The sequence below is a fragment of the Bombina bombina genome, chromosome 11, assembly GCF_027579735.1.
Source record: "Bombina bombina isolate aBomBom1 chromosome 11, aBomBom1.pri, whole genome shotgun sequence".
NCBI classification, from domain to species: Eukaryota; Metazoa; Chordata; class Amphibia; order Anura; family Bombinatoridae; genus Bombina; species Bombina bombina.
In genome coordinates this window covers 154,439,532-154,466,876 of record NC_069509.1, presented here as the reverse complement: position 1 = coordinate 154,466,876, position 27,345 = coordinate 154,439,532, and the positions used below count along the sequence as shown (strand labels likewise).

Sequence of the window (27,345 nt, the reverse complement as noted above, 5' to 3'; positions counted from 1 at the left end):
ATATACTATGTATATATGTGTGTATATATATATATATATATATATATATATATATATATATATATATATATATAGCTTCTATTGCTTCTATTGCTTATCCTTAAGCCCAGCGAGTGCTGTCTTCTATTACCTTTATATATAGACATATAAATAAATATATATAAATATATACATATACATACATATATATATATATAAAGAATAGTCCAAGGTCGGCACACATGATACTCAGCAGGCAATAGCCAAGGGTGCTTCCAAATTTCATATGCAAGTTCAAACTCAGGGAAGCACTTACCAGGATTTTGTAGATCGTCACCTTTAATGTGTAACATTTTGGGGTTTCACCCCCTTCCTTAGACACAAATAATTATATTTACTGCATATACACACACATATACTGTATATAGTCTGCTGTTTTGTATGCATCAAATAAGGTTTACAATATCCCTTTAGTAACTGCTTGACCAAGCCCCGCACTCATGATACTCAGCAGGCAAGTTCAAACTCAGATACATGAAAGAAGAGAAAGAATACACTTATAGCACTCCCAGGTCTTTGAAAAGAGAAAGTGTATTCTTTCTCTTCTTTCTTGTATTAAAGCGACATATACACAGCACCCATACCTAGCCGTATCTGTTGGCTAAATATAGGATACAAAGGTCTATTGTACTCAAGTAGTGCCATTGGTAATCTCCCAATACTATACAAGTTCAAACTCAGGGAAGCACTCACTAGGAATTTGTAGATCGTCATCTTTAATATGTAACGTTTCGGGATTTCACCCCCTTCGTCAGACACAAATCAAATAATTATATATATATATACCCACACACATATACATAGTCTGCTGCTTCATATGCATCCAAGAAATTTTACAATATCCCTTTAATAACTGCTTGTCCAAGCCTCCATGCGATCAAGTGCCTGGTCTTAGATTAATAAATATCAGGTACATAAATTGCAGTTACCATATTCAAGTCACCGTATTAATGTCTAACTATATTACTTAAATATTCATGTTTTGCAGGTAATATCTATACAAGAGGTGATTGTAACAAAGTAACCGTCATATATAAATTGTCATCTTCGTCAGGACTTTTATGTTCCATAATTGAATGGTTCTTTGCTTCGCTTGAATTGGTTTCTATGTCACGTAGCAAGACAATAGTCTCTGGCTGATACAGAGGAAAATATGACATGTTCTCAAATTTCAATGCATTGGGATAATCATCAAAATAGAGTTCACTTTGAATTGAAGCTAGCAAAGCTTTTGATAAACTAGGTTTATTGCCAACAGGACAGCCAGAAAATGATCCCTCAACTATAGCATCCATTTTCGAGTTTTTGGAACTTATTTTATCAAAATGATTTATACCTTTGGTATCTTCTAAATTCCTCATATGTTCAGCAATATCAAATGTTAGTGCAAAAGAATTATCTGTGATGTCTTGATCTTGTAATTTTATTGCTGAACTTTTTTTAATATTGGATTCTCTGATGTCATTATTGTTTGGGTTGGACGAGTCTTTAGATGGATGACTTTTTTCCATTGTTAAACTTTTACAGCCATTATCTAAACAACTTTCCGTTTTTAGAAAACCGGAGTAAAGTTCATGTTGAGTATCATTCTCACGGTTTATTTTATTATCTGAACTATTAAATTCTGCCCTAAGATTCTCCATGCAACTGTCACAAGATTCATTCCAATGCAACTCTATTGGTTGATTACAGTTTTCTACCTCGGAACTTTCTCTATTTTGGGTTATAAGACTTTCAAAAGACTTATAACCTGGTTCCTGCATATTGTAGTCAGTGATTTTAACTGGGTCATCAACACATTCCTTCCCCTGTTGAATCACTTTGGAAAAACTTTGATATTGGAATGTGTTATGTGTAAAAGTGGGATAGCTTCCCAGTTCTTTATATTGTATTTTAATGTCATTTTCGTTGTTGTTACAAATAACTTGAAAACCAATGTTCTCTTTTAAAGATAGACATGAATTTGTTTTGTAGAAAGAGTTATTCTTTGGGTACCAAGGTAGAGAGCTAGTATTCCCTTTACTGGGGTATTCCTCAGAGCACACCGACATAGCAGAGTCACTGTCTGTCATATTATTAATACAAGTAATCTTATTTTCAGAACTTGCTATAGCACTATCAAATCTACTATAGTCTGAATCAACAAATGTGTTCGTCATAGATAGATCTTCTGAAAAGCTATGGATAACTTCAGCTTTCTGAGTGTAGGATTGTTGGCTTTTAGACCATTCATCAGGGGAAAAAAGCTTGTAGCCATCATTTATTTCATGTGTTTGCCATGATTTATCATTTTTAGACTCTGACCCACAGAAATCTTCATGAAGATTATCTGGAAAGAAAGAGAAACCATCCAGATTTACATTTTCATTTTTGTAATATTCCAACTTTTTCATCATCATCATCAAGTTTGATTCGGTTTTACATGCACTATTTTCTAAAATATCAGCAAACATTTTGTTGATGGTCAAGTCCAATGAATTAAGATCATCTTCTTGTTTGTCATCTTCATTTGTGTCAAGGCTTAAATTCTTCTCATTAGCTTTCAGAGGTTGCATTTCAATATGACGTTCAATATGTGTCATCTCAGGTGTAAGGATTTGATGGTCGTTGTTTTCACAAAGGTTACGATAGCCATCATAATTGTGTTTTTTTAAAAGCTGGTTAGATGTATCTGTATGGGCTTGGCTTTTAAAAAGCCAACTGAGAAGCCAATAAGAGCTGTAGAGAAGAAAAGGAAAATCATAATCATTATGGGTAATTTGTTACAAAAAAGATGTTTAAAGGGACAGTAAAGTCAAAATTACAAAAATAAGTAAATCCAGTCCCACATGTAGAAAGATGCTCCAAGATAACACAGGCTTAAAGAGGCTGGAGTGCATCATACGTAATTCAGAATATTTACTCTGCAACATTCTACATTTTTTCCATCACTACTAATTGCCCACACCACAGATCTGATAAACAAGAAGCTTTTTAAAGGATATGTTTCTGAACTGCAAAACAATCAAAATAGAATAAAAAAACAATATTAAAATATATATTTTGCATACAGAAACACAGTGCTCAGTTTCTGCTACAATTAATGACCTTTAATAGTTTTCTTTTCTAAGATATAGTGAGTCCACAACATCATCAATTACTAGTAGAAATATCTCTCCTGGCCAGCAGGAGACGGCACAGAGCACCACAGCAAAGCTGTTAAGTATCACTCCCCTACCCATAATCCCCAGTCATTCTCTTTGGCCCCTATTTATCAAGGTCTGGCGGACCTGATACGACAGTGCGAATCAGGTCCGCCAGACCTCGCTGAATACGGCGAGCAATGCGCTCGCCATATTCAGCATTGCACCAGCAGCTCACAAGAGCTGCTGGTGCAACGCCGCCCCCTGCAGACTTGCGGCCAAAGGGCCGCCAGCAGAGGGTGTCAATCAACTCAATCGTACTCGATCGGGTTGATTTCCGGTGATGTCTGTCCGCCTGCTCTGAGCAGGCGGACAGGTTATGGAGCAGCGGTCTTTGTGACCGCTGCTTCATAACTGCTGTTTCTGGCAAGCCTGCAGGCTCGCCAGAAACACGGGGCATCAAGCTCCATACGGAGCTTGATACATATGCCACATTGCCTCTGTCAATGGAGGAGGTGAAGTTTGGTGTCTTAAAAAATGTAATCCTTTTTTGGGATAGTTTTCCCTGCAAGCAAGGATTTGGGTATAGCTGTAGTCCACGTTAATCTCTGCTGCAGAATAGTGGTGGCTTTTAAGCAGTTCAGAAGTTTTAAGGTGCTGCTTACTTTGTTTCCTAACATATTGCTGGCCAAAGTATAGAAAGCCAGAGTTGGTTATTCTGTTCTTTCTTTTTTCCAGAAAGGAGTTTGTGTCCTTTCAAGCCTTGTGAGCTGTCTTCCTGCCGGACAGCTAGACTGCAAGTAAGTACTTTTTTGTCTTCTAGGTATTGGAGACTTTGTTCTTTAGAGGATTCACTATGTTCTGCAGTTTTCTTTATGTGATTTAGTAATCCTTTAAAAAGGATTTGATAGGCAGTATGCAGGCACTATGTGATTTGGGGATTGCACTGTGTTTATCGGCAAATGTTTTGTTTATGTTAGTAACAGTTGTTGCTATGTCTTTTTCGGATTGCGCGCTTTTTTCTTGTCAGTGCTTTTCTGGATGTGCTGGTCATGTGATCCTTGTGTTTCCGTTATACAGAACAGATTGGCGTCTCTGTGTTGTTTCTGCAGTCTGTCTCAGTGTATGGGCAGTTGCATGTTGATCTCCGTGTCCTCTTCAAGTCTCCAGGAATTGCGATAGGCACCTCAGCGCTGCTGATGTGTAGAGGTTCTCACGTTTTAGTTTTTAGGTCTCTCTTAAAGTGACATTTGTCCTTTATTCAAATTAATGTTTTCCTTTTTTTCCTGGGACTAATTTTCTAAGCTATGGACATGGATAATGATGATATTGTTTTTAATAAATGTTTATTGTGTTTAGAGGCGCAAATTGTTTCTCCTTTGTAATTTTGTACTACTTGTTTAGCTAGAACTCTACTATGCAAAGAAAAAATATTGCCCTATGAGCCTAATGTCTCTCAGGATGATGCTGTTCAGGCAATACCGCAGCCTTCTCCTCAAATGTCCCAAGCCTCTATGACATCACATGCAATGCCCTGCAGTTCCTCTCAACCTCCTGGTGGGGTATATTTTCCTGCAGATTTCGCTGCACAGATATCTTCCACGGTATCTGCAGCTTAATCTGCTTTTCCTGTTTTAGGAAAACGCAAGAGAAAAACTAAACATTTAATAGATAGTAAGGTGTCTGTTTCAGCAGCTACTATACAGGTCGGTCTTCCTCATAACTCTAGGGAGGATGTTACCTCAGTTCCTTCTGAGGGTGAAATCTCTGATTCTGACAGTGTTAATCTTTTGTCTGAAGTGGAAGAAGTAAGCTTTAGGTTTAAGCTTGAACACCTTCATGTTTTATTAAAGGAGGTATTGGCTACTTTGTATGATTCTGACTCTCCTGTTGTGGTTAACCCTAACAAACCTACACCTAGATTTAGAGTTTGGCGTTAGCCGTCAAAAGCAGCGTTAAGGGGTCCTAATGCTGCTTTTTACTGCCCGCTGGTATATGGGGGCCCATTTATCAAAGGGCTTGCGGACCTGATCCGACACTGCGGATCAGGTCCGCAAGACCTCGCTAAATGCGGAGAGCAATACGCTCTCCACATTTAACATTGCACCAGCAGCTCACAAGAGCTGCTGGTGCAACGCCGCCCCCTGCTGACTCGCGGCCAATCGGCCGCCAGCAGGGAGCTGTCAATCAACCCGATCGTATTCGATCGGGTTGATTTCCGGCGGTTCCTGTCCGCCTGCTCAGAGCAGGCAGACAGGGTTATGAAGCAGCGGTCTTTAGATCGCTGCTTCATAACTTGTGTTTCTGGCGAGTCTGAAGACTCGCCAGAAACACGGCCCTTCAAGCTCCATACGGAGCTTGATAAATGGGCCTGTTAGAGTCAGCCAGGAAAGGTTCTAACGCTCACTTCCCTACCGCGACTCCAGGCTACCGCAGATCCCCTTACACCAATTGCTTATCCTATCTTTTCTATGGGATCTGCCTAACGCCCGTATTTGGAGTCTTGGAAGAAGTGAGTGGTAGACCCTCTACCGACAAGACTCCTACCGACAAAAAAGTCAGTAGTTAAAAGCTTTATGGGCTAACGCGTGAATATAAAGCTCTTAACTACTGTGCTATAAAGTACACTAACACCCATAAACTACCTATGAACCCCTAAACCGAGGCCCCCAACATCGCCGCCACTATAATAAAAATTTTTAACCCCTAATCTGCCGACCGGACACCGCTGCCACCTACATTATCCCTATGAACCCCTAATCTGCTGCCCCTAACATCGCCGACCCCTATATTATATTTATTAACCCCTAATCTGCTACCTTACCTACACTTATTAACCCCTAATCTGCCGACCAGACCTCGCCGCCACTATAATAAATGTATTAACCCCTAAACCGCCACACTCCCGCCTCGCAAACACTATAATATAAATTTTATTAACCCCTAATCTGCCCTCCCTAACATCGCCGCCACCTACCTACAATTAATAACCCTAATCTCCCGCCCGCAATGTCGCCGCTACTATAATAAAGTTATTAACCCTTAAACCTAAATCTAACCCTAACACCACCCCTAACATAAATATAATTTAAATAAAACGAAATAATATTCCTAAAATTAATTAAATTAATCCTATTTAAAACTAAATACTTACCTATAAAATAAACCCTAAGATAGCTACAATATAATTAATAATTACATTGTAGCTATTTTAGGATTTATATTTATTTTACAAAGTTGCCTGTAAAATAAATATAAATCCTAAAATAGCTACAATGTAATTATTAATTATATTGTAGCTATATTAGGGTTTATTTTATAGGTAAGTATTTAGTTTTACGTAGGATTAATTTAATTAATTTTAGAAATATTATTTTGTTTTATTTAAGTTATATTTATGTTAGGGGGGTGTTAGGATTAGAGTTAGGTTTAGGGGTTAATAACTTTATTATAGTAGCGGCGACGTTGCGGGCGGGAGATTAGGGGTTAATAATTGTAGGTAGGTGGCGGCGATGTTAGGGAGGGCAGATTAGGGGTTAATACTATTTATTATAGTGTTTGCGAGGCGGGAGTGCGGCAGTTTAGGGGTTAATACATTTATTATAGTGGCGGCGAGGTCCGGTCGGCAGATTAGGGGTTAATAAGTGTAGTTAGGTAGCGACGACATTGGGGGGGGCAGATTAGTGGTTAATAAATATAATATAGGGGTCAGTGATGTTAGGGGCAGTAGATTAGGGGTTCATAGGCATAATGTAGGTTGCGGCGGTGTCCGGAGCGGCAGATAAGGGGTTAATAATATAATGCAGGTGTCAGCGATAGCGGGGGCGGCAGATTAGGGGTTAATAAGTGTAAGGTTAGGGGTGTTTAGACTCTGGGTTCATGTTAGGGTGTTAGGTGCAGACTTAGAGAGTGTTTCCCCATAGGAAACAATGGGGCTGCGTTAGGAGCTGAACGCTGCTTTTTTGCAGGTGTTAGTTTTTTTTCAGCCCAAACTGCCCCATTGTTTCCTATGGGAATATCGTGCACAAGCACGTTTTTCCAGCTTACCGCTACCATAAGCAACGCTGGTATTGAGGGTTGAAGTGGAGCTAAATTAGGCTCAACGCACCCTTTTCTGAGCCTAACGCAGCCACTCAGACAACTCTAAATACCAAATTGTCTTAAGGGTGCGCAGGGAAAAAAAGCAGCATTAGCTATGCAGGTTTTTACCGACAAAACTCTAAATCTAGGTGCTAGTGAGCTTAATAGATTCTATGATGTCTCTTCCTCTGTGGAAGTGTTTCCTGTTCAAAATCGTGCAACAGATATTATTGCACAGGAATGGGAAAAACCAGGGATTCCTTTCTACCCGTCTTCAGTTTTTAAAAAGAACTTAAGAGTAAGAATTTGTTTGGGCATGGTCTGGCAGAAATAATATCTGTTATTATGGGTGGAAAAGGATCTTTTATACCGCAAGACAAGAAGATTAGATTTAAAGCGGATGTCAAAGTAATTTTCGTTCATGAAAACCATGTCCCTATTCAAAGGGATCATCACAAATTTCTGAAATTCGCTTTTCTAGAAAAACATTTTCAGTTTGTGGCTCTTCCGTTTGGCCTTGCTACAGCTCCCATAATTTTTTTAAGGTTTTGGGGGCTCTCTTGGCAGTGATCAGGTCCCGGTGAATTGCAGTGGCTCCTTACTTAGACGAAATTTTGGTTCAGGCGCCATCTTTTCAACACGCAAGCTCTCATACAGAGATCTTGTTGTCTTTTCTATGTTCCCACGGATGGAAAGTGAATCTGGGAAAGAGTTCCCTTGTTCCAGCTACAAGGGTGGTGTAGATTCCCTATCTATGAAGATTTTTATGATGGAGGTCAGGAAATCTAAAATTCTCTCTGCTTGACTCTCTCTTCAGTCTACTGTTTGTCCATTAGTAGCCCAATGTATGGAGGTGATTGGTTTGATTGTCGCTTCCATGGACATCATTACATTTGCTCGATTCCATTTGAGAGCTCTGCAATTATGTATGTTCAAGCAATGGAACGGAAACCATTTGTATCTGTCTCAGAGGATAGATCTAGACATGTCAATGAGAGACTCTCTTCCATGGTGGTTTTCTCAGGAACATCTGTCTCAGGGCACATGTTTCCGGAGACCTTCTTGGGTGATCGTGACCACGGATGCCAGCCTGCTAGGTTGGTGAGCGGTCTGGGACTTGTTAAGAGCACAGGGATTATGGACTTGGGAGGAGTCTGCTCTCCCCATAAACATCTTGGAGTTGAGAGCGATTTACAATTCTCAGATAACTTGGCCTCAGTTGACTTTAGCCCGCTTTATCAGATTTCAGTCGGACAATATCACCTCAGTGGCTTACATCAACCACCAGGGAGGAATTTAGAGTTCCTTAGCCATGAGGGAGGTGGCTTGGATTATTCAATGGGCAGAAGTTCACGATTGTTGTCTATCTGCAATCCACATTCCAGGGGGCATATTTATCAAGCTCCGTATGGAGCTTGATGCCCCGTGTTTCTGCCAAGCCTTCAGGCTCACCGGAAACACAAGTTATGAAGCAGCGGTCTAAAGACTAATTTTGTCAAAGCGTGGTTTTTCTGAGTCGGTCATTGAGACCATAATCCAGGCTCGTAAACCAGTTACTCGGAAAATTTATCATAAGGTATGACGTAAATACCTTTATTGGTGTGAATCTAAGGGCTACTCTTGGAGTAGAATAAGGATTCCTAGAATTTTGTCTTTTCTCCAAGAAGGTCTGGAGAAGGGGTTGTCAGTCAGTACTCTGAAAGGGCAGATTTATGCTTTATCTTTTCTGTTGCATAAGCGTTTGGCAGTTGAGCCAGATGTTCAATCTTTTTGTCAGGCCTTGGTCAGAATCAGGCCTGTGTTTAAGTCGGTTACTCCTCCTTGGAGTCTTAACCTTGTTCATAAGGTTTTGCAGCAGGCTCCGTTTGAGCCAAAGCATTCCATAGATATTAAAGTGTTATCTTGGAAGGTTTTGTTTCTTGTTGCTATTTCTTATGCAAGGAGAGTTTTGGAACTCTCGGCTTTGCAGTGTGATTCTCCTTACCTTATCTTTCATGCGGATAAGGTGGTCCTACGTACTAGGTTGGGTTTTCTTCCTAAAGTAGTTTCGTTTAGGAATATTAATCAGGAAATCGTTGTTCCTTCTCTCTGTCCCAATCCTTCTTCTCATAAGGAGCGTCTGTTGCACAACTTGGATGTAGTGCATGCTTTAAAATTCTATTTACAGGCGACTAAGGAGTCTTCTGCCCTTTTTGTTTGTTTCTCGGGAAAGCGTAAGGGCTACTGCTATTTCTCTTTCCTTTAGGTTGAGAAGTATGATTCGTTTTGCTTATGATAATGCTGGAAAGCAGCCTCCTGAGAGAGTTACAGATCATTCTACTAGGGCTGTCTCCTCTTCTTTGGAGCAAATTTGCAAGGCTGCAACTTGGTCCTCTCTGCACACTTTTTCAAAGTTTTATAAATTTTGATACTTTTGCCTCGGCTGAGGTCTCTTTTGGGAGGAAGGTTCTGCAAGCGGTGGTGCCTTCTGTATAGGTCTGCCGGTCTTGTTTTCCCTCAGTAGTCATCTGTGTCCTCTAGCTTGGGTATTGGTTCCCACTAGTAATTGATGACATTGTGGGCTCACCATATCTTAGGAAAGAAAACGAAATGTATGCTTACCTGATAAATGTCTTTCTTTCCGGATATGGTGAGTCCACGAACCCACCCTTATATTTAAGACGGCTATTTTTGACTAAACCTCAGGCACCTCTACACCTTTGTGTTATTCTTTTTTCCATTTCCCTTCGGTCAAATGACTGGGGATTATGGGTAGGGGAGTGATACTAAGCAGCTTTGCTGTGGTGCTCTTTGCCACCTCCTGCTGGCCAGGAGAGATATCCCCACTAGTATTTGATGAAATCGTGGACTCACCATATCGGGAAAGAAAGAAATTTATCAGGTAAGAATAAATGTTGCAGCCATATAAAAATCCAAAAGTAGTAATGCAGATCACTGTTGCATGTAAATTTATACCAACACATATGGAACAGCCATACAGCTGAGACATATAAATTAATGGTTTTAAAAATCATTAAAAGAGGCACTCGTTGTTTTAGGAGGTGCTATGAAACCCTGGTTTTTAATTTGTGACCAGATAAAGATTTTCAATGATGACTTTATATTCCACAATTTATTAAAATTTTTGCTGAGGTTTTAAAACAGGGAGGACAGTGGATGAAGATAATTAACCAAACAAAAAAAAAAATCTGCCACTAAATGATCTAATTTAAAGTGACATGATACCCAAATCTTGAAGCACTTGAATGTGATGCAGCATAGCTGTAAAAAGCTGACTAGAAAATATCCCCTGAAATTTACCTCAAATTTCCTCAATTGCCACATCCCATTGTAAATTAATTTTCAGCTACCAATCAGGAGCCACGAAGGAGCGTGCATCTGGCATGTGCAGGCACAGTCATGCTATTTCCCTATTGCAAAATGTCAGTAAAATCTCATGAGATCACATTAAAGCAAAGCATGACCTCAGCACTGCTGATTGGCTATTTTTTTTTCTTTTTTTCAACCAGCAGCTGAACAGTAGCTGAAGGATAACTGTTCAATAAGCATTTACTATTCTGAGCTTAAGAATTTTGAGGTAAAGGCATCTACTTATAAAGCCGTCAACCGCAAATATGCTGAAATTCCGCAGCGTATTTGTGGCGAGCCTGATTTGCCTTAGTTATCAAACCCCACAGACCGTCAAAAGTAGAATTTAGTGACGTAACTTACGATCCGCCGGACTCAGTCCGACACAGATCGATGCTTACGTCACTCCAGATGTTCCGAATGCAAGTTCGGCACAATCTGACTACTTTTGCTAGTTATCAAATAACTAGCAGGTACGCTCAGCACTATTCCGGCCCAGAGTACCTGGTTTTCAATCCGCCGCCCTGGAGGTGGTGGATGCCATAGGAATCAATGGGAGTCTGAAAGCAGCGAAAGCTTATGTTCGCTGCTGCCCGATTTCCCATTGATTCCTATGGTAATGTCTACACCTAACACCCAAACATGTACCCCGAGTCTAAACACCCCTAATCTGCCCCCCCTACACCGCCGCCACTATATTAAATTTATTAACCCCTAAACCTAAGTCTAACCCTAACACCCCCTAACTTAAATATAATTTAAATAAATCTAAATAAATTATTCCTACTAAATACTTACCTATAAAATAAACCCTAAGATAGCTACAATATAACTAATAGTTACATTGTAGCTATTTTAGGATTTATTTTTATTTTACAGGCAACTTTGTATTTATTTTAACTAGCTACAATAGTTATTAAATAGTTATTAACTATTTAATAACTACCTAGTTAAAATAAATACAAAAGTACCTGTAAAATAAAACCTAACCTAAGTTAGAATTACACCTAACACCACACTATAATTAAATTAATTACCTACAATTAACTACAATTAAATAAAATTAAATACAATTATCCAAAGTACAAAAAAACACTAAATTACAGAAAATAATGAAATAATTACAAGATTTTTAAACTAATTACACCTAATCTAATCCCCCTAACAAAATAAAAATGCCCCCCAAAATAAAAAAATGCCCTACCCTACACTAAATTACAAATAACCCTTAAAAGGGCTTTTTGCTGGGCATTGCCCCAAACTAATCAGGTCTTTAACCTGAAAAAAAAGTACAATACCACCCCCAACATTAAAACCCACCACCCACACACCCAACCCTACTCTAAAACCCACCCAATCCCCCCCTTAAAAAACTGATTTGGCTGATTGGAACAGCCAATAGAATGCAAGCTCAATCCTATTGGCTGATTGGATCAGCCAATAGGATTGAACTTCAATCCTATTGGCTGATTTCATCAACCAATAGGATTTTTCCTATCTTAATTCCGATTGGCTGATAGAATTCTATCAGCCAATCAGAATTGAAGGGATGCCATCTTGGATGACGTCACTTAAAGGAACTTTCATTCGCCGGGTAGTCGTTGGCCAGGAGGATGCCTTGAAGATGGAGCCGCTCCGCGCCGGATGGATGAAGATAGAAGATGCCGTCTGGATGAAGACTTCTGTCCGTCTGGAGGACCTCTTCTGCCCGGCTTGGATGAAGACTTCTGCCCGTCTGGAGGACCACTTCGCCCGGCTTCGTTGAGGACTTCGGCCCGGTTGGGTGAAGACTTCTCAAGGTAAGGTGATCTTCAAGGGGTTAGTGTTAGTTTTTTTTAAGGGGGGATTGGGTGGGTTTTAGAGTAGGGTTGGGTGTGTGGGTTTTAATGTTGGGGGTGTATTGTACTTTTTTTTCAGGTAAAAGAGCTGATTACTTTGGGGCAATGCCCCGCAAAAAAACCATTTAAGGGCTATTTGTAATTTAGTGTAGGGTAGGGCTTTTTTAATTTTGGGGTCCTTTTTTATTTTGTTAGGGGGATTAGATTAGGTGTAATTAGTTCAAAAAGCTTGTAATTATTTTATTATTTTCTGTAATTTAGTGGGGGTTTATTTGTACTTTGGATAATTTTATTTAATTGTAGTTAATGTAGGTAATTAATTTAATTATAGTGTAGTGTTAGGTGTAATTGTAACTTAGGTTAGGTTTTATTTTACAGGTACTTTTGTATTTATTTTAACTAGCTAGTTATTAAATAGTTAATAACTATTTAATAACTATTGTACCTAGTTAAAATAAATACAAAGTTGTCTGTAAAATAAAAATAAATCCTAAGATAGCTACAATGTAACTATTAGTTATATTGTAGCTATTTTAGAGTTTATTTTATAGGTATTTAGTTTTAAATAGGAATATTTATTTAGTTTTATTTAAATTGTATTTAAGTTAGGGGGGGTTAGGGTTAGACTTAGGTTTAGGGGTTAATAAATTTAATATAGTTGCGGCGGTGTAGGGGGGGCAGATTAGGGGTTAATAAATATAATGTAGGTGGCGGCGGTGTAGGGGGGCAGATTAGGGGTTAATAAATATAATGTAGGTGGTGGCGGGGTCCGTGAGTGGCAGTTTAGGGGTTAATACATTTATTAGAGTTGCAGTGGGCTCTGGGAGCGGCGGTTTAGGGGGTAATAACTTTATTTAGTTGCGGTGGGCTCCAGGAGCGGCGGTATAGGGGGTAAACAGTATAGTATAGTGTGGGTGTTTAGTGACAGGGTACCAATAAAGCTGGGAAAAAGCCGAAGAGCAGCGAGATCGATGACTGTTAGTTAACAACAGTCCGCTGCTCATTGCTCCGTACTTGGTGCGCTGCTTTTTGACAGCTTTTTTGGTAATTTTGGAGAACGTATTCAGGTCCGCGGCAGCGATGTTAGGTGATCTTAGGCGAGCATATTGGTGCGGCAAATGCAGGTAAGTTGACGGCTTGTAGTAGATGCCAAAATATCTTTTTCTTTCACATAGAGATATCAAGGTGATATTTTCTTGTCAGCTATTTACAGTTATGCTGTCTCATTTTCAAGTGATTTAGCATCTGAGTATTATGTCCCTTTAAGGCATCTAGAAACAAAATCTTACCAGGTTCTTTTTGCTTTTTTGTTTTTGCTTGTTAATAATATAACATTTGAGTTCATTCCTGGTTTCGATGCTGATCCCTATGGGAAAAAAAATAATAAAATTAAAAATTGAAGTTAAGTGCAAATAAAGGCAAATAATAATACATTCTAATACACACAAAGCAACTTGTTTTAGCTGAACAAAACACTGTAACACCATTTACCCCAAAATATGGGGTGGTCTGTTGTTATGATGGTAACTTTGTTGCCCAGACCATCAGTAGTACCAATGGACTGCCTTGACTCTGCCTCCAATCTGGGAGGTCCATGATTGTGGCTGCGTGGCCTGCCAGTATAGTCAGGCAATTATGAGTGGCATTTAAAGGGACAATGTGCTGTAAAATAGTTTTTTCCCTTAAAGTGATTGTAAAGTTAAATACACAGTATATAAAATCATTCATAAAAACAGGGCTGCCCAATGAGGTGACATTTCTACCTCTTAGCCAATAGCCATGTGGCTCAGCTGGCATTATGCTGGATAGCTAGTACGCTATTGGCTAAAATCACCTCACTGAAAAATAGCGTTCTGCTGTGGTATACACTGTAGACAAACAAAGGAACTTTCAGCATGAAATATTTTATACTTTTATTTGTTGCACTGGTAAATCCTAGCGTTTCAAAAATGCTAGGAATTACCATCACTTTAATATCACAAACTCAAAGTCTTCTTCCAAAAAAAAATGCTAAAAGCAAAAAACGCGTTTTTTAAATTCACAAGACTTAAAATGTATATTATAGCATTATACAATAAAATACATATAAATAAAACATTGTGGGCTAGATTACAAGTGGAGCCCTATTTAGTAAACTTTTTACGCACGTCGGGTTGCACTGGTATTACGAGTTGAAAGTGAAAAGTTATTGCGCATCATAGAAATTAATGGAGAAAAAAAATGTAAAAAATACATAACACCCTACTCGTGTGCAAACCTAATCGCATATTCTCATGTGTGTTAACCGTTAGCGTTAGCTACAAAGGGCTCTCATGTACTTCTTTATATGTCTTTATATGTGTACATCTGTATTTATGTGTTTATATGTGTATATATGTCTGTACATATATACACATATAATTATATAAATACATATGTACACACATATACAGGTATTTATATATACATACATATCCATCTTTAGACATGTATATCTATGTATCTCAATGTTAAAGCCCTTTGTCTGCCTTTTTTTTTTCTAACACCAGAGACCTCATATGTTTGAGCCCTTATAACTTTTGTGAGTAATATTTTATTTGAATAATTTTTATTAGATGATGTTTTTATGAGTGTAAGTGTACTTTGTAATGTATTTTTATGTGTTTTATGACACTTCTTGTTTTGCAAAAAAGTTAACCACAGCTCTGAGGATGCGGTAATCATTCCTAGTGTAAATATTGAGATCCATCACATTTACTTTCAACTTGTACTACCAGCGCAATTTAACCTGCGCAAAAACCATCACAAAAACCCGATATCGCTTGCACGCAAATGTTTATGCTCCACTAGTAATCTACACCCACAATCTCACAGCTCCCACAGGCGTATTATTTATGTCCTGATTTTACTATTGAATTGTAACAAAAGGGGTTTTAGCACATAAAATGGATCATTGGGAACAAGTTAAAGAGGGGGCGGGGGTAGTTAGGGTACACTGTCACTTTAGGTGTAAAATAACATATACATGGAAGAAAAAAATGTTGGGAGAGAGCTTTCAGATCTGGATCAACCAGAAAAAAGCAAGACAGTGGGGGCTTGATAAAATAAATAATTTCAAATGTAAAACATAACTGTTCAAACTGAAACATTGCAGTCATATTGCAGCTCTCCAGAATTTTTCTCCACTTAAAGAATACTCCTCTACCTTTCCCCTTTTGGATAACAAAATATTCAATTTCTCTGAAAGAATCTTCTTGGTGTAATATAATATAAGTGTATATATATTAATTTAGATTAAAATTGTGTTCACTGACCAGCAAGTGGGAAACAAAGAATACTTCTGGGTCATTTTCATATAGTACAATAGAAATATTGTGCAACAATAAATCAATGGCAAATAAATAAATAGACATACAGTACATTTTATAGTTACAAAACCCATGGAACATAAATAATTTTGTCATTTTTTTATGCTAATGTAAATAATTTAATTAAAATAAATGCATAATATTTTCTTTGAATTACAAAAAAAAATTTACTTCTTTTTCCTGGTATCCTTTTTTTAAAAAATGATCTCCTTTTCATAAGGGCATATAAAGGTAGGTTTTAAAGAGACAAATTGAGATATAGTAGGAGCGCCAACAGGCTAAAGTATGATATAAGGCTACAAACAATATTAAAGATAAAATGTAAATTATTACATTAATATAAACGACTAAAAACCAATTTGAATTAAAATTAAAATTTTCTAAAATGATGGTAGGATTAAAAACAAATCTCAATCAGGTAGATTACGAGTTTTGCGTTATGACTTTTAATGCTGAAAAAAATGGCCTTTCCAGTGTAATGGCCAGGAACGCATATTACGAGTCATGTCGGTAATACTGCAAGCATTTTAGCCTGTAACGCAACGTCCATTCCACACTCAAAAAATGTACGTTTTTGCGTGGGATTTTCATAGCACTGGTATTACAGGTTGTGCGGTGAGGCTAAAAAGCTTGCATTACAGCCTGTACAGACACAATCCATACCTCCATCTGAGACCAGTTGGCGAGCGGCGGAATAGGGGTTAATCATTTTTATTAGTGTTGGCGATGTCAGGAGCGGCAGATTAGGGGTTAATAAATTTATTTAATATTCGTGATGTGTGTGGGAGGCAGATTAGGGGTTAATAGGTTTAATATAGTGTTTGCAATGCGGGAGGGTGGCGGTTTAAAGGTTAATAGGTAGTTTATGGGTGTTAGTGTTATCTTGTAACATTTTAGTTATGAGATTTGTCAAACATTTTTGTGGCGCAAAATGTATAACTACTGGTCTCAGATGGGGATATGGATTGTGTCGTTGCAGGCTGTAATGCAAGCTTTTTAGCCTCACTGCACAACATGTAATACCGGCGCTATGAAAATCCCATGCAAAAACGTCATTTTTTTTAGTGCGGAATGGACGTTGCGTTACAGGCTAAAATGCTTCCAGTATAGCTATACCGACACGACTCGTAATATGCGTTCCTGGCCATTACGCTGGAAAGCCCATTTTTTTCAGCGTTAAAAGCCGCAACGCAAAACTCGTAATCTACCTGATAGAGATTTGTTTTTATCCTACCATCATTTTAGAAAATTTTAATTTTAATCTGTTCCAATTGGTTTTTAGTCGTTTATAATAAAATGTAATAATTTATATTTTATCTGTAATATTGTCTGTTGCCTAATATCATACTTTAGCCTGTTGGCGCTCCTATTATATCTCCATTTGTATCTGTCCTAATTATCCTAGGTTTGTTAGGTAACCTTTAATAGTGAGCTTGTATGAGTGTATCTGTTAGGATATGCTTAGTTGTTTTAGAGAACACTACAATTACAGCTTACTGCTTTATGCAGGACCACTCAGTCTCACACCTTACCTCGGATTCCCACAGATTTAACTTAAGGGAACCCTGATATGCTCATTGATCTGAGGGTCACTACAGCAGGGTAGCTGAGTGAAAACGGAACCTTCACGCAACAATAACTGCTTGTAGCAGAAAAGAGAGTAAGTCTTATAGGAATGTGACTTCAGCAGTTGTGAAAAGAGTTAATTAGTGCAGGTGCCTTAATTCAAACAGTCTAGCAGTGAAAATTGTTTATGCAGCAGGCTTTAGCAAACACACTGAAATTCACACAGTACTTTGTTAAATAAATAAATCAACCTCTGGTCATTTTGTAAACCATACTTTGATAATGAATATTAGTAATTTCCAGAGTTGTTCAATCAGAGTGATATAAGCTGTGTTTAACTGATGAAACAGATAAAGTTTAAGTTAAAGCAAACAGTTCATTTCAAGCAGAATAGAGGTTAATTGTTGTAAAGTTTGAAATATGCTTAGGCAGTCCGTTAATGAATAATGGTAGTTGTAATAATCTTTGTCACAGTTATTTGTTTGCAATTTGGTAAGTAGCAGAAAGAGGTTTAGTGCATATTTGATATCTGAAGCGAATATGAATATCCAGCAAGTGAACGTTTCACAAATAATATATAGCAAGCGTAAGTGTAATGAGGTTGCAGCAATACACACAGTTCATACAATGCAATATATACAGACCGGTAATAATGGAGATGATATTAGCACAGAGCAATACAGTTACCAGACAGCAACAAGTCCCAGCGGTATCACAGAGAGCCTGGCAGAGAACCGCGGCGGGAGAATGTCGGGCGTGACGTCACACGCTGCAGGGAACAACCTCATTACAGGAGAGAGACTGAGAAATCTCTCAGTGAACAAACGGAGCAAAACTTCAGGCACAAAAGAGCATCTGCAGGTTGATTCGAGTAGGCAGAAACTCAGGGTGAGCAATAAGTTGAAAATACAAAGTTGAATAAACGGCTAGGTCTCTTCTGAAGCAGCTTGACACTGAGCAACAAATTACCAAGCAATGAGTTCTGTTGGGAGGAGCCTTAAATAGGGGTAGTGAGTTCACATTCTTAAAGGCACAGTGTGAGAAGAGATAAATCCCTGACAGTATCCTAGTAGCTGTCAGCTATCCTCTTTTGTTATAACATGTTCTCTCACCTAACTGATAGCAGCCTTCGAGCAGGCAATTTATATTCATATTCACTTTTATCTGTCTTTTATTCTGGTTTCTATTATGTTTCTCAGTACAAAGAATTATAGGAGCGCCAATGAAGGCTAAAGTAAACTACAGGTACCTTAATATACAGATGACATAGAACGATGTCACCAATTAGATGAATCCAATAAGTTTAAAAAACAATATCCCCAATTTGGATGAATCGATAAAGTTCAAAAATATAACAGAAGAAGGAATAAAATATATCCTTTTTAAAAACACACACTGGGTTTAAAGTATAAAATTACAGTTTATTAATACAGTTTATTAATACGACCTGATCAGATGACTTCACTGATCACTACTTTATTTATAACATAGAGGTCACTTATAGCATAAGAAAACTACTATTCTGGTTTGGTACATCCAATTAGAGCTACTCTATATGAGCCTAAAATGTGCATAAAGATGATGATTGAAATAAAATAATATTGATGATGATTGGGATAGAGTAATATCAATTCTTAGGTGAATGTGCAACAGACACGCAAATCGTGAGAAAAAACAGAAAGAAAACAAATATATTCACTTGTGAAAAAAATGTACCATTAAATGTGTACCAAAAAATGTGTGTACAAAAAATATACCAAAAAATATAAAAAATATATAAAAAATATATAAAAATATATATATACCAAAAATATATATACAAAACTATCTAATACCGGTATGATCTGTGAATAAAATCAATACATAAAAATGTGAATTACCTATGTCTCTGAGAGACCAGGTGGATAACCAGAGCTGTCCTTAGCTGTTTTATCTAAGAACCAGGTTTTGGTTATATCAGAAGCTGTTAGTTTCCTAAACAAATTTCTGAATACTATAACTATCAAGAGCTGTAAGTTTCCTACACAAATTTCTAAATGCTATAAATATCACAATACAATATATGCCAGCATCTAGGAATGACATAAAAATAAAAATAAAAAAGGAAATAATAAAACAATGTTTTGACACTATTAAAACCCAATTCAATGGGGGAGCAATGAAATGTTAAAAAGCAAAGTCCATAGTCCAATGATTAATTAATCCAAATAACAGCCAAATGATGAAGATAATTTTTGGGTCCAAAGGTCTCCGGAAACCTGTTGAAAAAATATAAAGTGCACTAAACAAAGGGCTTAAAGGGACTTAGTCTAACAGGTAATAGACTCACCCAATAAGCTGATCCTGGTGATATATGAGCCTCACAAATCTCTCCAATGTCAACGCGTTTCGGCCCTGTGATGGGGCCTTTCTCAAGACAATAGTGAGGCTCAAATGAAGCGGACCTTAAATAATGTTAGAATCTGTTGAAATCTAAAATTGGCGCCAAAAGGCTAGAAAAAATGCGCCAAAAGTTCGCGCTCGCGAAACCGGATGTAGCCGCGACCGGAAGTGACGTATTAGTCACATGGTTTGACCGGAAGTGGCTGCGGCCGGAAGTGACATGTGGTTCTTATCGGTATTACCTCCGGCTCCATATTTGAAATGGGCATATGCAAGTAAATGTGGGCAATTTATCCCAATAGTATATATCTATTATTATTATGTTAAAAAAAATTTTTTTTAACTGTGTAGATTTTTGTCGCCGACCCCTATGTTTAAGAGGTAATTTATAGGCTAGTGGTTATATTAATGAAAAATGTTATAGCAAAGATAATAAAATTCCTATAAATGTATTATAAAAATGTTATATAGATGTTACCAAACAGTCTATGGGGAATAAGAATAAAAACGACTTTGTAATATACAATTTTGATTTTAGGCTCATATACTACCAGGATTTACAGAAATTACATAGTTAAAATCGCATAATCCATGCTTAAAATAATTACGACTGTACAGATATATTCAATACATTTCCAGTGGTACAAGAGTAGGAGAACCATTACTGTTGAAACAGACGGGTTCAAGATAGAGCTGAAAATAGAGCATAAATATATATGGAGCAAAAAATATATTATATCTAGTGTTTTTTGTTTCCATAACTACAAACATTTATAAACAAGGACATTTTGGCATTAGCTAATAGAGGGATCCAAATGTGGTCTTGGATCACTTATAATGATTACTGTAATTACTAACACCTTGGGAAGGACCCTAAAGGGACTAGCAAATAAACTCAAAAATGGATATTGTCTCTAGGTAGTCAATAATGCTATTGATCGCAATGTTTAGAGTTGACTGATATGACGCATCTAGGGGGGGGGTTCGATCTGGAAACCAATAATATATAGCCTATGGCGGGCTGTTTAGGTGGAGATAGTGGTGGGAAGTCATAAATCTGAAACAGGTGCTACCTTTGGGGTAACAATGGGAGTGGTCAAAATAGAAGTACTATTTCAATGTGTGTGGTCAAAATAGATGTACTATTTCAAAATTGGCATTTAGCCCCCTAGGGTAGATGCAATCCATTTTGAAAATCCATTCTGATTCTTTCTTGAGTAGTTTGGACTCAATGTTGCCTCCTCTCCAATCTTTGGTCAATTTGTGAATCCCCATATATTTCAGACTCTTACTACTACCTCCATGTGCCTCAAAAAAGTGTTTGTATAGAGGTACATCAGTTTTTTTCCACTTTATTTGAAGAAGATGTTCACGGATCCTATCCTTCAACTTGCGGGTGGTCTGACCTATGTATTGTAGGCCACATCCACATTCAATCAGGTAGATAACGCATTGGTCCGTGCATCTGATAGTTTGTCTGATCTTAAATGATTCCTGAGAGATTTTTGACTTGCAGGTGTCTTTCTTCAATCCATGAGTACAAGCCTTGCATCGGTGGCACGGGAAAAAACCTTGTAACCTCATCCCCATGACCCCCAAGGTGTTATTATTTCTCTTATTATTAGGCACACTTTTATTCTGGTTTCAATTATGTTTCTGTTTATACATATATCTTCTATTTATCATTAGTTATTTTTGTATTTTTCATATAATTTAATAGTACATCCATACCCCATATACCATATTGGATTGTGTATACCACACTTATATACAGACTGATTAGGGGAGGCAGAGAAAAGACTCATTCAGGTTGAATCCAAATGGATATTTCTATTGGATTGCATTCACCCCAAGGGTCTTAATGCCGATTTTAAAATAATACACCTGCTCCATTAACCCCCCCCCATATATTGTTTCTATTTTTTCTATCTCCCCATCTCTCTGCTTTTTTTTATCTGCTTTTAATGTCACAATAGCAGTCCTCCATTTGTCTATGTCAGTCTAGATTGACCATATAGGTTGTATGTATAGTTCATACTAACTCCTAAGATTCTAGACAGGCAATAGACAGATTGTTTCAGTTAATAAAATAACTATTTATATGTATACCCCCAGCTATTAGATTATTATACTTATATTTTTAAACATACATTTATATGACACATGCTCTATCCATGTCTAAATCCCTATTTTATTTACATAATTTGACCTATATAAATTTCTATATATATTTTAACATTTCATACCCTGTGACCTTTCATCTATATGTCAAATTCATATTCAAATTGGATTATTGTACTGTCTGAATTAGGAAACTTGAGCCTCATTAGAGAGAAGGAGCTTGATGTTTTTTTGTCTTTTGGTTCTGTGTTACCTTTTTGACACAAAACGTGTATTAGCTTTTGTATATTTTTTTTTATATATACATCGGAAACACCTTTTTTATTATCTTCTCTAATATCATTTCTATGAATTTTTATTTTATTGATATTAACTTTTTCTGGGAGTATATTACTATTATTATTATACACTTTTTGAATAACTGAAATTATCTTTATAATTCTTTAATTTATATTAATTGATCATTAATACTCCTAGATGATTATTGCTCATCTTTATTTCCATTAATTTTGGGAAATTATTATTATTATTATATACTATTTTGTATATTTTATCTATTATATACACCTCTTAAGATTCACTAGCGGCTAGATTTAGAGTTTTGCGGCCAAAGGGGTGCGTTAGCTACGCGGGTTTTTTCCCCCCCGCACCTTTTAAATAACGCTGGTATTTAGAGTTCTCTGAAGAGCTGCATTAGGCTCCAAAAAGGGAGCGTAGAGGCATATTTACCGCCACTTTAACTCTAAATACCAGCGTTGATTATGGTAGCGGCTAGCTGGAAAAACGTGCTTGTGCACAATTCCCCCATAGGAAACTATGGGGCAGTTTGAGCTGCAAAAAAATCCTAACACCTGCAAAAAAAGCAGCGTTCAGCTCCTAACGCAGCCCCATTGTTTCCTATGGGGAAACACTTCCTAAATCTGCACCTAACACCCTAACATGTACCCCGAGTCTAAACACCCCTAACCTTACACTTATTAACCCCTAATCTGCCGCCCCCGCTATCGCTGACACCTGCATTATACAATTAACCCCTAATCTGCTGCTCCGGACACAGCCGCAACCTACATGATCCCTATGAACCCCTAATCTGCTGTCCCCAACGTCGCCGACACCTACATTATAATTATTAACCCCTAATCTGCCCCCCCCAACGTCGCTGCTACCTTACCTACACTTATTAACCCTTAATCTGCGGACCGGACCTCGCCGCCACTATAATAAATGTATTAACCCCTAAACCGCCGCACTCCCGCCTCGCAAACACTATAATACATTGTATTAACCCCTAATCTGCCCTCCCTAACATCTTTGACACCTAACTTCAAGTATTAACACCTAATCTGCCGACCGGGCCTCGCCGCTACTATAATAAATGTATTAACCCCTAAAGCTAAGTCTAACCCTAACACTAACACCCCCCTAAGTTAAATATAATTTTTATCTAACAAAATAAATTAAATCTTATTAAATAAATTATTCCTATTTAAAGCTAATACTTACCTGTAAAATAAATCCTAATATAGCTACAATATAACGAATAATTATATTGTAGCTATTTTAGGATTTATATTTATTTTACAGGCAACTTTGTATTTATTTTAACTAGGTACAATAGCTATTAAATAGTTATTAACTATTTAATAGCTACCTAGTTAAAATAATTACCAAATTACCTGTAAAATAAATCCTAACCTAAGTTACAATTAAACCTAACACTACACTATCAATAAATAAATTAACTAAACTACCTACAATTACCTACAATTAAATCAACTAAACTAAATTACAAAAACAAACAAACACTAAATTACAAAAAATAAAAAAGATTACAAGAATTTTAAACTAATTACACCTACTCTAAGCCCCCTAAAAAATAACAAAGCCCCCCAAAATAAAAAAAGCCCTACCCTATTCTAAAATAAAAAGTTAACAGCTCTATTACCTTACCAGCCCTTAAAAGGGCTTTTTGCGGGGCATGCCCCAAAGAAATCAGCTTTTTTGCCTGTAAAAAAACATACAATACCCCCCCAACATTACAACCCACCACCCACATACCCCTAATCTAACCCACCCAAACTCCCCTTAAAAAACCTAACACTAAGCCCCTGAAGATCTCCCTACCTTGTATTCACCCAGCCGGGTATCACCGATCCGTCCAGAAGAGGTCCTCCAGAGGGTCCGAAGTCTTCATCCTATCCGGCCAGAAGAGGTCCTCCAGAGGCTCGGAAGTCTTCATCCAGGCGCCATCTTCTATCTTCTTCCATCCGGAGCGGAGCGGGTCCATCTTGAAGCAGCCGGCGCGGATCCATCCTCTTCTAACGACGTCCTAAGTCCGAATGAAGGTTCCTTTAAATGACGTCATCCAAGATGGCGTCCCTCGAATTCCGATTGGCTGATAGGATTCTATCAGCCAATTGGAGTTAAGGTAGGAAAAATCTGATTGGCTGATTGAATCAGCCAATCAGATTCAAGTTCAATCGGATTGGCTGATCCATTCTATTGGCTGTTTTTTTTAAGGGTTTATTGGGTGGGTTTTAATTTTAGGTTAGGGACTTTGGGCAAAAAAAGAGCTAAATGCCCTTTTAATGGTAATGCCCATACAAATGCCCTTTTCAGGGCATATTAGTTTAAATATTTGATAATTTCTTTTTTATTTTGTGTAACTTAGTGTTTTTTATTTTGTGTTACTTAGTTGTTATTTTTTTGTAACAGTAATTTTTTTATAGTAGATTTAAATAACTTGAGTAGGGTTAGGTTTTCAAATATGTAATATAGTTAATTGAATTGTTAGTTTAATATAATTTTAGTATATTAGGGTAGGTTAATTAATAGTTTAATATAGTTTATTTTAATTCTAAAGGTGTTTACATTTATTATAAGATAGGGATGAGTTAATATTTAATGTAAAGTTAGTGGGTTGTTAGGTTTAGGGGTTAATAGCTTAATTTAGTTTATGGCGATGTGGGGGGCTGGCGGTTTGGGGTTAATAGGTTTAGTAAGTGGTAGTGATGTGGGAGGCCAGAGGTTTAGGGGTTAATACATTTATTTAGTTGCGGAGGGGTCCGGGAGTGGCGGAATAGGGGTTAATACATTTATTTAGTTGTGGAGGGGTCCGGGAGCGGCGGAATAGGGGTTAATACTTTTATTTAGTTGCAGAGGGGTCTGGGAGCAGCGGAATAGGGGTTAATGCATTTATTTAGTTGCAGAGGGGTCCGGGAGCGGCAGAATAGGGGTTAATATCATTATGTAGGAGGCGGCGGTATCGGGGAGCGGCAGAATAGGGGTTAATCATTTTATTTAGGTTGCGACAATGTCGGGGCGGCAAATTAGGGGTGTTTAGACTCTGGGTTTATGTTAGGGTGTTAGGTGTAAACATAACTTTTATTCTAGCATAGAAATCAATGGGATATCTGGCAGCAGCGAACATGAGCATTGATTCCTATGGCATCTGCAGCCTCCAGGGTGGCGGATTGAAAACCAGGTACACTGGGCCGGAATAGTGGCGAGCATACCTGTTAGAAGTTTGATAACTAGCAAAAGTTGTCAGGTGTTCCGAATACAAATTCGGCACATCTTTAATGACGTAAGCATCGATCTGTGTTGGATTGAGACCTGCGGATCATATGTTACATCACAAATTTCAACTTTTGCCAGTCTTTAGGCTTTGATAAAGGGGGCGAATCAGGCTTGCCACAATTACGCTGCGGAATTCCAGCGTATTTGCGGTTGACGGCTTGATAAATATCCCTCATGGTGTGAGTGCAGAATAGAACATTTACACTTTGTTGTTCTTATACATTCATTTGGGTAGCAACCTCACCCGTGTCACTGAGCATTTTTTGCTGGCATGAACAGAACATTATTCTTTGTATTCACTATTTACATTTTGAGACGTTTATAATACGCGGTTTATGCAAATACATAGATTGGATGAAAGAAACTGTTTGCATAATCAGAAACATATTGACCTGAAAACAATGGATCTGTTCTTATATTACATATACTTATCTAATATCATAATACCCACTTTTCATATACTCTTGTTGTTTTCAACTGTGTGATTAAGTAAGATAACATCTGTGGTATAGCATGTGGCATGCAGCTGTATGAAAAAGTGTTACATTATTTATTAACTATTTCTTTAAGAATACTACCAATAAAAGCTCTGCAGAATTTAAAGGTACATGGAAGAAAATAAATGTTACTTTACATTATTAAAACAAGTAGATTTGGTTGTAATATTTTGGAATTAGATTTTATAGTAGAAAAAGATTCTTTAAATTATATAAACGACATTGCAAAGGCTGCCCGCGCAACATATAAATGCTGAATGTTTGGCAATACAGCCAATTAAACACTTAGGACCCCATGATCGAAAGCTCTCCGCACTGGCGAGATGATCTAAGGAGTCTCGTATTGAAAGGTCCCTTAACCGCTTGCGCCAAATGGACATAGGTGCTATGTCACACAGTACTTTTTCCAGCGTACTGTGTTGACATAGTACCTACGTCCAGCACAGAGGCACCTGTTCTGGTCCCCACTTTCAGCTTAGACAGTGGTAGCCGCAGCCAGGGGGCAGAAGGCATCTGCCTTCATATGGTATGGAGCACTGATCACGCTCCCTTACCATATGAAGCCAGATCGCCAATTATTACATAGAGTGACACTTTTTGTGTCACTCTCAGGAACAATCCTCCGTAAGTGCCGACTGGGATCAGTGGAGGGAAGGAGGAAGGCAGGTGGGTGGCCCAGCGGAGAAGGGGCGGAGGGGGAGGTGGGACCCTGCACTACAAAAAAAATGTAAACGCTTGGAGGGGAGGGGGGAGGATTCCTGCAATACAGTAAAAAATGATAAAATGAACAATAATATAATAAAAAAATAAAAAAATTAACATTTGTTACTGGCAGACTGGCTGACATAAACAAACATGGTGGGGGACAGTGGGAGGGGGGAGGTTAAGAGAGTTGTTGGGGGGAATCAGGAAGGTGGGAGGGTGAGGAGGGGATCCCTACTCTACAGAAATTAAAAAATAAATAAATATTTAAATATTAAAACATAAAAATAGTCCTAAACTGCATGCTGGCAGACTGTCTGCCAGTACCTAAGATAGTGGTTACCAGTGTGTGGGGGTGGGGGGGGGGGTGCTGTTTGGGAGGGATCAGGTAGGAATCAGGGGAAGGGAGGTGTCAGGTGGGAGGGCGATACCTACACTGCAGCAAAAATTAACCTTACAAACTACATGATTAACCCATTTAAAGCCAGTAATTTCAGAAGTGTGGTGCACAGCTGCAATTAGCAGCCTTCTAAATGCCAAAAACCAATGGCAAAGCCATGCATGTCTGCTGTTTCTGAATAAAGGGAATCCCAGAGAAGCTTTTACCACCATTTGTCTTATGGCTGCAGTAGTTGTGTGTAAATATTTTCAGTTAAAAACCCAAGGTTTGCAAAATATTTTGTTTTATATGATCGTATATGGGGGTCTATTTATGTAGGTGCGG

General features: G+C 37.8%; 1 protein-coding gene across 2 annotated transcripts in view; it reads right to left on the bottom strand.

Annotated features, from left to right (window-relative positions):
• Positions 1 to 738: 738 nt before the first annotated feature.
• The window catches only part of LOC128641805 (uncharacterized), a 216,811-nt gene continuing 190,204 nt past the window's right edge, over positions 739 to 27,345 (bottom strand). For both annotated transcript variants that reach the window (XM_053694344.1, XM_053694345.1), the window contains 2 exons: positions 13,717 to 13,793; positions 739 to 2,757 (listed from right to left, as the gene is read on the bottom strand). In XM_053694344.1, the coding sequence (XP_053550319.1) occupies positions 1,035 to 2,757; positions 13,717 to 13,793 (1,800 nt within the window). In that variant the 3' untranslated portion in view covers positions 739 to 1,034. The remainder of the gene's footprint in view (positions 2,758 to 13,716; positions 13,794 to 27,345) is intronic.